The sequence below is a fragment of the Puma concolor genome, chromosome B3 (genome assembly GCF_028749965.1).
Source record: "Puma concolor isolate L17-30 chromosome B3, mPumCon1.1.hap2, whole genome shotgun sequence".
In the NCBI taxonomy this organism is placed as follows: Eukaryota; Metazoa; Chordata; class Mammalia; order Carnivora; family Felidae; genus Puma; species Puma concolor.
In genome coordinates, this window is record NC_141672.1 from 89,247,774 (window position 1) to 89,260,340 (window position 12,567).

The following is a 12,567-nucleotide window of genomic DNA, read 5'->3' on the forward strand; positions in this document are numbered from 1 at the left end:
CGCCCACTTAATTATTCTCAGTTCATTCTCAGTGGTACAGAATGGGTCAGACACAAGCAGAAACTTCTCTGAGTCAGCACATAAACACCCTGACATTTCCCAACTAGTTCTCCAAACTCTTAGCTTCTCTATCTAATGGAAGCTGGGACTGTGAAAGAACTATAGTGTGCACCTTAGCAAAGGCAGCAGCAGTCATCTGGACACGGCCCTCATCAGAGGCATAGATCTTGAGATCATGGCGGAAAGTGCTATGGAGACGAAGCAGCCCACAACCAGGGAAGCCAGCATAGTCACCTGGGGGAGAAGGGGGAGGACCAAGAATGGACTGCTATACATACCCACATGGAAGAAAGAATGCTCCTTTCCCCCTTTAACTTTCCCATTGCCTCTGTCTCTTCATTCCCACAATTTATTCTCTAATCATCTCATCCAAGCCCTGTTATTTGCCCCCCAGACACTCACCCTGTCCTCCAGGGTACATGCAGCGAAAAGCTCTTCCCAGCTCCTCAGCCTGAACACGGCCATCAGGAGTCAGTTCTCCACCCCACTTCAGTACCAGCAACAGAGAAGGGGATAGGGCCTCCCGCTGTGGATCTTCAGGAATAAGGGGAAGTGAATAGGTCTAGATCTAAGAAAAATAGCTGGGAGGGGGGGCAGCTGGGTGGCTCAGTCAGTTAAATGTCCAACTTCAGCTCAGGTCATGATCTTAAGATCTATGAGTTCAAGTGGCTTTGGGCTGTCTGCTGTCAGCACAGAGCCCGCTTTGGATCCTCTGTCCCCTCTCTCTACCCCCCCTCTCCCCCCCAAAATAAATAAACATTAAAAAAAAAAAGAAAAGAAAAAAAAAGGAAAGTAGTGGGGACATCTAAATGTCAGGTCTTCTGAGGAGCCCAGAATGGTGATCTGGTGTAGAGGTCATCTAAAGGTTTTGCTTTTTATTATTTATTTCTATATTTTAATTTACAACCAAGTTAGTTGGCATATAGTACAATAATGTTTTCAGGTGTACAATCCAGTGATTCATCTCCTACGTATAACACCCAGGGCTCATCCCAAGGGTTTTGTTTATTTTTTTTAAGTTTATTTATTTTGAGAGAGAGAGACAGAGAGGCAAGAGCGCAAGTGGGAGAGGTGCAGAGAGAGAGGGAGAGAGAGAATCCCAAGCAGTGTCACATTGTCAGTGCAGAGCCTGATGTGGAGCTTGAACCCACGAACCGTGAAATCACGACTTGAGCTGAAATCAAGAGTCAGAGCACCCTCAGGTCATCTAAAGGTTTAAGAATAAGAGACTTGAGTGGTAATGGGAAGGGAGTATTATATCTTACCTTGCCCCTCATTAGTAGCTTTTACTCCATGAGGGTAGTAAGTCAACTGCACCTTCCGATTGATGCCTGAGAAATGACCATACCTGCAGGATAAACTCAGTTTACTTTCTACCCCAGCACCTAGTTCTCACTGTCATTGGCTCCCCTCTCCTATCCCCTTTCTTACATCTCCAGCACAGACTTCAGCTGCTCTAGTTTCCCAGTCTTCTCTTCGATCTCACCACCTGGTTCTTTCTCCAGTTCAGCCAGTAACAGCCTTGTGATGTCCAGCACCTCCTGGAGGAAATAATAGGGTATCCATGAAGGAGACCAAGTCCTGGGCAGTTATCCTTTCATCCTGGTCTCTCACTGAGGCCCCTAATCCCATACCCACCTCGCTCCTCCCAGCCCAATTCACCACCTTACCTGTAGCTGCTCAGGCCGCTTCAGTTTTAATTTCCCTGTCTTGTAGCCACCATGTTTTTCAAACAGACTGAAAAATCTGAAGAAATAAGGAAAAGCTTCAGTATGGGGTGAGACAGTCAAAGCCTTTGGGAACTTCCCCATCCCCATCTCTCTCACAAAAACCTATTTGTCTAAACCAGGACATTCATCCTACCTTGGATGTGTCACCTCCATCTTCATTTTCTGCTTGGGAGTACGATCTCCATGACGGATAATTGCAATGACACAACGGAGTTCCATCCTAAGATAGGGAATGTCGTTAGAGCCTTTCCTCCAACCCACCCCACACCACCTCCCATCATTTCATCCTGCATGACATGTCAAAGAGCAGAGGAAAAACTGAGATTAAGAATATAGGCAGGGTTAAGGAAATTGCCTAGAAGATACCCAGCCTCCACTAGTCATATGGTATAGGGTCAGAAAGTAACCACTGGTCTGATTCAGGTGCCTTAAGTAGGTTACTCCAGATTTTATACTTTTGCTCACATAGTGCCAGATGTGGTAGGGACAATGGGAATGTCCTCAGCCTCTGTGGGGATGGACCATGGGATCTGGAACTGTGGAGCAAGCTCCCGCATGATGGTGTTCCTAGAAGGAAAAACATGAAGAAATGTATGAAAATGAATGAACCACAACTACACATATGAATAAAGCTCACAGAAATTAGCAAGTTGTAGAATATATTGTATAAACTCTAAAAACATGCCCCCCAAAAAAGCCCCCATAGATGTATTAAAATATTAATAAATGCATGGGAATGACAAACACCAAATTAAGGATTGTGGTTACCTCTGGGTAGAAAGGGAAGGGATGTAATTAGCAAGGAGTATTCTTAATATTTTATTCAAGCCTGAGTGGCTCTGTCAGTTAAGTGTCTGACTTCTGCTCAGGTCATGATATCACAATTCATGAGTTCGAACCTCACATCAGGCTCTCTGCTGTCAGCACAGGGCCCACTTCAAAAGGATTTTTTTTCATGTTTATTTATCTTTGAGAGGCAGAGAGAGACAGAGAACCAGCAGGGGAGGAACAGAGAGAGAAGGAGACACAGAATCCGAAGCAGGCTCCAGGCTCTGAGCTGTCAGCACAGAGCCCGACGTGGGGCTCGAACCCACGAACTGGGAGATCATGACCTGAGCTGAAGTCAGTTGCTTAACCGACTGAGCCACCCAGGTGCCCCAGGGCCCACTTCAGATCCTCTGTCCCCCTCTCTTCTTGCCCCTCCCCTGCTTGCACTCTATCAAAATAAATAAACCTCAAAGAAAGATTTTATATCTAATGTTTTATTTATTTATTTATTTAGAAAGAGACAGAGTGTAAGCAGGGGAGGGGCAGAGAGAGGGAGACACAGAATCCCAAGCAGGCTCCAGGCTCTGAGCTGTCAGCACAGAGCCTGATGCGGGGCGCGAACTCTAGGAATGAGATCATGACCTGAGCTGAAGTCGGACACTTAACCCACTGAGCTACCCAGGTACCCCAGAAAAATTTTATATATGAAGATTTATGGTGAATACATGAATACTCACTATGTTCATTATTCCTTATACATTTTTATTTTTTTAACTTTTCAAAAATTCATGTATTTATTTTGAGAGAGAGAAAGAACTCACACATGTGCACGAATGAACAGAGGAGGAGCAGACAGAGGCAGAGAGAGAAAGAGAGAGAGAGGGAGAGACAGAGAATCCCAAGCAAGCTCTGTGCTGTGAGTGTGGAGCCCAATGTGGTCCTTGATCTCATAAACCTTGAGATTATGACCTGAGCGAAAATCAAGAACTGGACATTTAACTGACAGAGCCACCCAGGTACCCCTCCTCGTACATTTTTAAATATTACATGGTAAATTTACTTTAAAATCAAGTTTTAAAACAGTATTACAGTATGAACACATTTAGTACTATAAATAGTTTGTTTATACATGGTAGAAAAAGACATATATGTAAAACTGCTAACAGTTTTAACTGGGGAGTACAGTGTTAGGAAGGCAAGAGGGCTAAGAAGCCCTTTTTTTATTTTCCTTTTTTCATTTTTTAATCCTTTTTATAATATTTAAAATAAAGCAAAAAGCTTTCTAACTCTCTTCTCTAAGCCCATTCTCCCCAGTCCAGACCACTGTGTCCTTACCCCAGGATCTTGGCACAGTCATCATAGTATTTCATCGAATTCTTGACAAAACTGAAGCCATTGACATCACACACAAAGGAGTGACCATTGGCACGAAGAAGGTCAAAACCACAAACTGTTTGCTGCAGTGGAAAGAAGCAAGATGAAAACAAGAGAGCCACTCTTTCTTCCAGACCCCTGCTCCTGTCCCTTTCCCTCACTCCACAGCACCATCCCCCAAGGGCCTTTCACTACCTTAAAAGCTACACAGACTTTCCTGGCCACCAGCTTTTCCATGGCAGTCAGCATGACTGGATATCGAATCTCTTTCCCTTCACTGTCTCGTTCGACCTTCCCATCGAGAGCTGGAGATTTTCTGGCTTCAGCATGGGCATAATCTGGTCCCACTGTATATACCTGCAGGTACATAGCATCACTGAGTATGCCCACCGCTCATCCTGCATATGAGAAGACAACATGAGCACTAGGTCTGTAAACTAGTTTCGGAAACAAAACAAAACAAAACAAAAAAACCCTGAGTATTAAGAACAAGGAGACTGACATTTTCCTTACTGGGCCCCACCAAAGTATCCTTATGAAGGTTTCTCCTTGGGACCCCAACACCATTTATTACCTAGTCCTCATTAAGAAATAACTTACAATATTATACCATTTTCCATGTTACCCTTGCCCTTGCTCTGATAGTAACCATGTAAATGTCTACTTCTCTCATTCATTATTTTCACCTGAATGTAAAAGCAAATCACATTCACTTTATTTTCTGTGACTTTCTCCATACACTTCCACTTGCTTCCCAAGCACCCCATCCCAACCCAGACATTTATCACTTCTTAAATCCCTGTATCCACCATAACCTTGACATCTGTGCCATCTGTTGGCATAAACTCCTCATAGATGTATGATCCTGTCTTTCGGACGCTGCTCTCAGGAGAGTAAACACTGCTTCGGCTGCCAATCTTCAGGAGGAAAAAGAAGAAAAAAATATTGCCTTCACGTTGTCCCCAAATTCTCCAGCTCTTGTCCTTCCACCTATCTGACTTCCCCAAATGCTCAAATGTCTCCCATACCTTTCGGAAGAGGCGCTGACTTCCTCCTCCAGCTGAACTGGGGTAGTAGATGTAAACATTATGGTCCTCTGCACTCACTGGCTTCTCCACAAAGGGCTTGGGAAAGACAGCTCCATTTACCTCTACCTGGTCTTCACCTTCTATCAGGTTGCACTCTGAAGTAAAATTATGTGGTCATTCCCAGGGTCGAGGATTGTAGAATACTTCCAACTCCCATTTCTCTGAGTTTTAATCTTCATAACCCTCAAATCTCTATGACCATATCTTAGTAGTAGATATGGTAATATATGCTATATAAATATGATAATATCTACATAAGAGGTCTAAGTCTCTGTTTAAGGACCCATGGTTCTGACTCTACCCATTGCCCAATAACCAAAGCCTCACTTGGATAAGTAATACATGGAGATGTCCAGAAGATGGACAGCTGGGCTATGTTACAGAAAGCAAGGTGGGGCAGGACTGGATAAAGCGAGGTACTCACCCTCAGGCCGGGCAGGGTCACGATTGAGCACAGCATATCGAGGCAGATCAATACCTTCCTCCTGCAGGATCCGGTACACCTCCCTCCTGTCACCCCCAAATAAATTAGCTGGGGGAGGTGGGGAATGGTGAACAAGGGAAGAGGCTAGGGATTTCATTTGCTCAGGAATTGGGAGATACCAGGGTATAGAACTTGGGAAGGTATGATACAAAAATTAGGCATGTTTGTTTGACTCTGCCCCTCCCAGAGTGGGCTCTCTAAACAGGCATGATCTCAGGACTGCCCACCCCACCAATCAACAGAAAGCTATACCTATCCTGGATGTAATACTGCATAGCCAGGTCATTGATAAGAAAGGGGTTTCGAAGCTTGGAGTAAGCAACAGCTTTGTCCAGAGGAAATCCTGGGATAGAAAAAGGAAATAGATCAAAAAAAGAAAGTGAAAGAGACAGAGTGAGAAAACAGCAAGAGAAATAGAGGTATTAAAGCTAAAGTTGCCACTAAGCTCCTCTACCCATCCAACCCGTAACATCCTTCTGCCCAACTTCCCAAGTCTATAATATCCATCAGGAAAAAGTTAAAAAGATGTTATTTCTAGGGTCCTTCTAGAGACACACAACTCTGTCAGAGACCCTAACAGCTTTAGAACTGTCCTGAGGTTCAAATATGGGCTTTACACTACCGCCAGCAACTCTTCCACAACACAGGGAAAGGAAACCCCTTTGCACTGTTCGCCAGTGTGTCAGCAAGAGCTGATGACCACTGTACTATTCGACAGTAAGAACCTCATTTCCCAGGCCAGCATTCCCAACACCATTCCTCCCACTTTCCTTCACAGACTCCAACCTTTGGAGTGGAAAGAGATGAGGCAGTGGCAAGATGGCCAGTTTTCCACAGGTTCATTGAGGATCACGTCTTCTCCCAGGATGATAACAGTTAGGTAGTCAAATCTGCAAAGTCGCTCTAGGATTTGGGTCATTGGCTTGGACTTGGATTTCTTGGTCATGGCACAGATGCCAACAATGATCTGAGGTTCAGGAGGCTATAGAGAGGAAGTACTGTCAGGAACTTAGGAACTTCCCACCTAGACCATCCCTATTTAGGGAACACTGTCTCATTTCCTTAGGGCATAGAGTTTCTTGCCAGGCTTTGGAACTATGGGGCAAATGCTGTCTCCCAACTTAGGTCTAGATTGGAGTGCCTGTAGGGATTCCTACTGTCTCAAGAATAGGAGGCTTTCCACAGTAGGAAATGTGTGCTCAGGTAGGAGAGCTAGAGAACCAATAACCAGGACACAACAGGAGGAAGGCATAAAGGCAAGGGATTCAAAGATAGGTAATCTAACCAATCTCTACTGCCTCTCCTCTTAATCAAGATAGGGCCTGTTTATGACAGGGAGTCTACGCATTTGGAAAGGGCGGAGGAGTATCTCCAGCCAATGGAATCTCAACTCTCTATGACAGGGGTCCCAACACCAAGTTATGTCATTTTCCTTAGTCTTACCACTTCATCCTCCTCATCCTCAAGGAGCTCGCTGTCACTCTCTTCTGTCCTCATGCCTATTCCACGGGTGCCCAGCCCCTCATCTCCAGCTCCAAGGAAGAAGTGGGCCGTGGCACTCTCGCCCTCACTGGCCGGCAACGACCACATCCCCACCGGAGCACCCACTCATCCCGCTCTGCAATGGAGGGCATCCCATTAGCTCAGAATCCAAACCCGCATGGCAATGGGTGGGGATGGGGCATAGGGAATGATAAAATAAGAGGGAACCATAAGGAGACTAGGGGGAACAGGAAACAAAGCTATCATAAAAAGGAACAACAGGAAAGGAGGCACGTGGGCTATGACTTGACATGACTAAAGATCCGTAAGAGAAAAGGTCTTCCTTTTCCTCCCTGCTCACTCTACCCCAACCATGAGACTGGTAAGAGGATCAGTAAGTTAACCCTTACAGTGCTGGCATGTCCCTGATTCTGCCAGCAGGAAACACCATTAACTCCAGCAGCAAGTGGAAAAGGCAGTTCCTCATGGAAGGCTGCTGTTGATTCCTACCAGAAGAGAAAGTTAGAGAGACATTTCCAACTTTGGATTCATTCCTAAACATTCCTATCCCTTCACCACCTCCCCAGAGTAGTGTTGAACTCAGGGATTTAATTCAAGGGCAGAGGTAATGAGAGAGCACAGCTGCCTTTGACCTTAACCCTCATCTTCATTCCTACCAAGGATTAACTCAAAAAGAATTTATTGAGGGCACTCTATGTTCTAAGCATTATATCAAAACATTAAAATCCTCTATGTTCCCTGTTTCTCTTCCATGTGCTCCACTTTAAAAGACAGATGCCCAAGTTTGGAAAATCTGTCAAGGAAAGAGGTCTAGTGCTAACTGGGAGGTTGAGGATACAGGCATCCATACAACAGCCTCCAACCCATTCTCAAAATAAAGTTTCAGTTTTCTCTCTACCATCTCCTGGTACTACAGACCCAAGTCGGGTCTAGGCCAAGGTGTCAGTAGGAAAAAATTCTGCCTAGAGCCATAATTAGTGAAAATATCTTTTTTTTAAATGTTTATTTATGTTTGAGAATGAGAGAGACAGAGCATGAGTGGGGGAGGGGCAGGGAGAAAGGGAGACAACCGAAGCAGGTTCCAGGCTCTGAGCTGTCAGCACAGAGCCCAACTCGGGGCTCAAACTCACAAACTGCAAGATCATGACATGAGCCGAAGTCGCGTGCTCAACCAACCAAGCCACCCAGGCTCCCTAATCAGTGAGAATATCTTAAGATTTACGCTTGGATTAGAATAATCCGGCAGTTCCATTTCTACATATACACATGTACAATAGTGGTTCTTAACCAATTGTGATTCTGCTGGCCAGGGGACATTTGGTAGGAAGCACTTTTGGTCGTCACAACTGGGAAGGTGCTATTGGTGTCTAATGAGTAGAGGCCAAGGATGCTGCTTAATAGTTTCAAATGCATAGGATGTTCCCCCACAATGAAGAATTATCCAGTCCAAAATATCAGTAGTGCCGAGGATGAGAATCTCTGCTGTAAAGAAACTCTCCCACATAACGTGCAAATATGTTCATAAACTCACTGTTGGTAATGGGAAGAACTGAAAACTCAGAGGTCACAAGTAGAATGGATAAATACAGGGTAGAATATACAAATGATAGACTAACAGCAGTTTTAAAAAATGAATCAGGGGCAACTGCGTGAGTCGGTCAGTTAAGCGTCTGAGTCTTGGATGTGGCTCAGGTTATGATCTCACAATTCATGAGTTTAAGCCCTACGTCGGGCTCTGTGCTGACAGCATGGAGCCTGCTTGGGGTTCTCTCTCCTTCTCTCTGCCCCTCCCCATCTCGTGCTCACTCTTTCAAAAAAAGAAAAGATGTCTGTAATAATATGGACAGCTTCCAAATGCAAACTGCAGAAATACACGCATTGCAGTACAATTCAGTTTGCATAAATAAAAAATATTACATGTATTTATGACTGTATACATAATTAGTAGAGGTCTAAAAATATGGACTGAAAAGAAAAGCATCAAATTCATAATACTGGTTACCTCTGAGGACAGGGTAAAATGGAACTGAGAAGGATTTGAGTGGAACTTTACAACCTTATCTGTAATGTTTATTTCAATTTTTTAAAAATCTGAAACAAATACACAAAAGGTTAACACTTGTTAATACCAAATTGTGAGGATACATATACTATTTGTTTCCAAAAATAAAATTGAGTCACCCAGCAGCAATTTTTCACATTCTCCAAAAGTTCTCAGAAATACTAATGACTCTAATGAACACCACATTTTAAGTAAATGGATCATCTTAACAGACTTATAAAATAGTCTTCAACAATTACATTTTGTATTTTATTTTAAACCCTTACCATTCCCAGTGGGATTTGCAGCTTTGATTAGAAAATTATTGCTAACCTTTGTATAGACCTTGACCTCCCCAGTCTTTACCATCTGCTTGTCTCCACAGGCCGGTCACAACATTCTCCTTAAGACTTAACATTTCCAGTTGTGTACTGCAGGTCTTGTACATATGCTTTATCTTTGAACCCCTTTTTAGTGACCTGACCCAATTTCCACGACCTGTATAGTTTAAGCAGGCAGAATTTTGTTGCACCCTTTATCCTTTATCTGAAGCAGGGGCTTTCCCTCATGTCTAAGATTCCTAACCCTTCACCCTTTTTTTCCACTAAGTCCTTCCTGATTTTCTACTGAATGTATATAGTCATTTTTCCTGAAAATCTTTTACAACTCTATAACAGGGGATGGTAACAGAATGGGGAAGAAGAGTCTGTTCACAGATCCTTTAAGGGGCTAAAGAGATACATAAAGGCCTAAATTTATAGTTAACAAAGCAAAAATAGAAGCCTGACAAAAACAGCTATGAAATAAGACAGGATTTATTTAAATGTACCTTTGAGAGAAGCTGGGATTTAATATGGTATTCCAAGAGCCATTCCCCTGTTTTCCAGGCCCTTCTTCCCATCACCCTTTCCTTCAATACTTTGTTGCAAAAGAAAACTTCACACTCTACACTAGGCTAAAGCAATCTCACTCCCAAGGCCGAATCAATGCAAATGACGGAAAAAAGAGAGGATGGGAGGAGGGGAGAAGATAAGTAGGTGAGAAGAGAGGGTGGGGCAGAAGGGAGGGTAAACTGTGTAACTTCTTGGTCCCTTAGAATTTAGGGCTCTTTGCAGTAGTCCTCTAATTTCCTTAAACACCATGCACTTAATGGAGGGCACCATTACTGGTGAAGGGGACACATCAATACAGAGTCCAGGCAGGAATATTTTCAACACAGTAAAACTCCTCAGGCAACCAACACTAGCTCCTTCTCACCTTCCACAGTGGACCCCTAAATTCTTTCTGAATGCAGCGTTTAATCCTTCACACAGACCCTTATTCTCACACGGATGAATTGGGCTGAAGCCCTTCTTCTACCAACTCACTCATACTCCCTTCTTTCCCTAATTTGCAACAATGACTCTCCATGGACCCTCCCCCAACCACTCAAGACACTGCTGCCCCCTCCCCCATCACTGATCAACGAATCCAATTAATAATCCAAGTAATCCTCTCACTCAGTGATTCTCCAACATTAAACTGCCCTCCAAACCCGCAAATGAGTCACCACACTTGGTAACAATTTATATGGAACACTCAATGATCTCCCACAAAGACTGCCTTAGACCAATTCCGTCCTCACATTAGCTCTCTCCAGGGTACCCTCCTCTCTGTAACAACGCCTGCCTGCAGCTGATCCTCTCCAGAGTCGACTCCATTCCACCCCTCCTCACACAGACCTCCCCACCCTGACCCTCTCTCGGGCTGCCTCCGCTCCTCACGCAGGACTCCCTCTTCCGCAAATCCTCACACCCCTCTGTTCTCTTGCTGACCCCCTCCGGTGTGTCTCCGGTGTGTCTCCTCACACAGCTCCCGGTCACGAATACTGCCCTCCGATGCGACTCCACCAGCCTTCGCCCTCCCCCGCCTACTCCGCCTTACTCTCCCTACGCAGACATTGAGGCCTCATCGAGGGCCTCCTCCCGAAGCCGCCCCCAGCCAGTACTAACCATGGCCCTCAGCACCTAGCAAGCCCACTCTATTCAGCCCACCCCCTCAGATACCGCCCCCAGCCCCCAGCCACTCCCCCACCGCCCCCGGCCCTCGCTCACCCGCCTCCCTGCGCTCGCGCAGCCGAACCTGCCGGCAGCGACACCTGACAGCAGCCCAATCAAAGCGCGGCTTTCCTGCGGTGTCACCAATCAGCGGAAGGCGCGCACCGGCAACAAAGTCAGGCTGCGTTGGCCCGCACTTCTGCGTGGAGGAGGGTGGCCCCTAGTGGCTGTGGGGAGGGAATGCAACCTGATGCTCGCCTTCCTCTGATTTCTGTGTCGCCACAGCCCAGAGGCTTGGTCTAGACAGAGACTTTCCAGTGAGACGAAGAGCAGAGAAGAAGCAAGATGCAGAAAAGAGGCACAATTTGTGCCATTGCACGTCCTGAGACAAACCAGGTTTTCTGTTTGATTTTTATTTTTTATTTTTTTATTTTTAAAAATTTCTTAATGTTTATTTTTGTGAGAGATAGAGACAGAGCGCGAGCGGGGGGGGGGGGGGGGGGGGGGAGAGAGAGAGAGAGGGAGACACGGAATGTGAAGCAGGCTCCAGGCTCTGAGCTGTCGGCACAGAGCCCAACGCAAGGCTTGAACCCAGGAACAGGGGAGATCATGACCTGAGCCAAAGTCGGACGCTTAACACCCCGAGCCACTCAGGCGCCCCTCTGTTTGATTTTTAAAACATAAGAGGTATGATATACTTAGAGAGCCAATAAATGTTGGTTGAAATGTTAACAGATGTAGAGGAGTGATAGGTAGACTGGAGACAAAAAGAGACAGAGAGAAACAAATCAGAAAGTTAAGGGAAAGAACAAAGACTTATTTATGGAGAAGACAAGAAAATGGATGTACATGGAACACTGGGCAATATGATCCCCATATCCACACTGGTTTGTTCTTTACCCCTCCAGCCTTGGAACCAGACAAACCTGGATTTGAGTCCTGGTCTTACCTTTAATAGCTGTGCAGCTTTGGGCAAGTCACTGAACTTCCCTCAGCCTCCATTCCCTCATCTGTAAGAGAGTGTTTTAAAAATCTAATCATATGGTACTGGTTATATGAAAGCATTTTGTATATGTTTCCATTTTTATTATTATCTTTTCATCCTTACTTAGGTTTCCCTAGTCAAGACAATCCCAATTGCCCTGTTTCTTCTCTGCAACCTTAAGGAGCTTACCATTTTTTCAGCCAGGTGCCTCATTATACTAACCCTGAATGAGATAGGGATGATTCTAAGGGTTGTCCCTAAGGGAAATAGATACTTCCCTAGTTCGTGCTCAGGCTCATGTCCTCTCCACCACTCCAGCCCTTCAAACAAGTTATTAAAACATCATCTAGGTAATTAACTTATCTTCACACCCCCCAGAAAAATGTAGACTCAGTCCCTGGTCAACCATTGGAACAATCCAATTAAATGAAATAACACATACAAGAGTTTCTTATAATTATAAAGTGCTTTATAAATGTTAGTCTTGGTAATTATTAT

General features: G+C 44.8%; 1 protein-coding gene across 10 annotated transcripts in view; it reads right to left on the reverse strand.

Moving 5' to 3' along the window:
• PPIP5K1 (diphosphoinositol pentakisphosphate kinase 1) overlaps positions 1-11,196 on the reverse strand; it is a 45,020-nt gene extending 33,824 nt beyond the window's left edge. For 9 of the 10 annotated variants that reach the window (XM_086710533.1, XM_086710529.1, XM_086710528.1 and 6 more), the window contains exons 1-17: positions 11,142-11,196; positions 7,397-7,492; positions 6,948-7,122; positions 6,291-6,486; positions 5,757-5,847; positions 5,445-5,530; positions 4,961-5,115; positions 4,748-4,849; positions 4,128-4,289; positions 3,894-4,015; positions 2,256-2,357; positions 1,924-2,010; positions 1,731-1,806; positions 1,492-1,601; positions 1,326-1,408; positions 463-594; positions 173-294 (exon numbers count right to left, since the gene is read on the reverse strand). In XM_086710533.1, the coding sequence (XP_086566659.1) occupies positions 173-294; positions 463-594; positions 1,326-1,408; positions 1,492-1,601; positions 1,731-1,806; positions 1,924-2,010; positions 2,256-2,357; positions 3,894-4,015; positions 4,128-4,289; positions 4,748-4,849; positions 4,961-5,115; positions 5,445-5,530; positions 5,757-5,847; positions 6,291-6,486; positions 6,948-7,094 (1,773 nt within the window). In that variant the 5' untranslated portion in view covers positions 7,095-7,122; positions 7,397-7,492; positions 11,142-11,196. Of the gene's footprint in view, positions 1-172; positions 295-462; positions 595-1,325; positions 1,409-1,491; positions 1,602-1,730; positions 1,807-1,923; positions 2,011-2,255; positions 2,358-3,893; positions 4,016-4,127; positions 4,331-4,747; positions 4,853-4,960; positions 5,116-5,444; positions 5,531-5,756; positions 5,848-6,290; positions 6,487-6,947; positions 7,123-7,396; positions 7,493-11,141 lie in introns of those variants that run through there. The other variant, XM_086710535.1, reaches the window with a different exon arrangement.
• Positions 11,197-12,567: the final 1,371 nt, after the last annotated feature.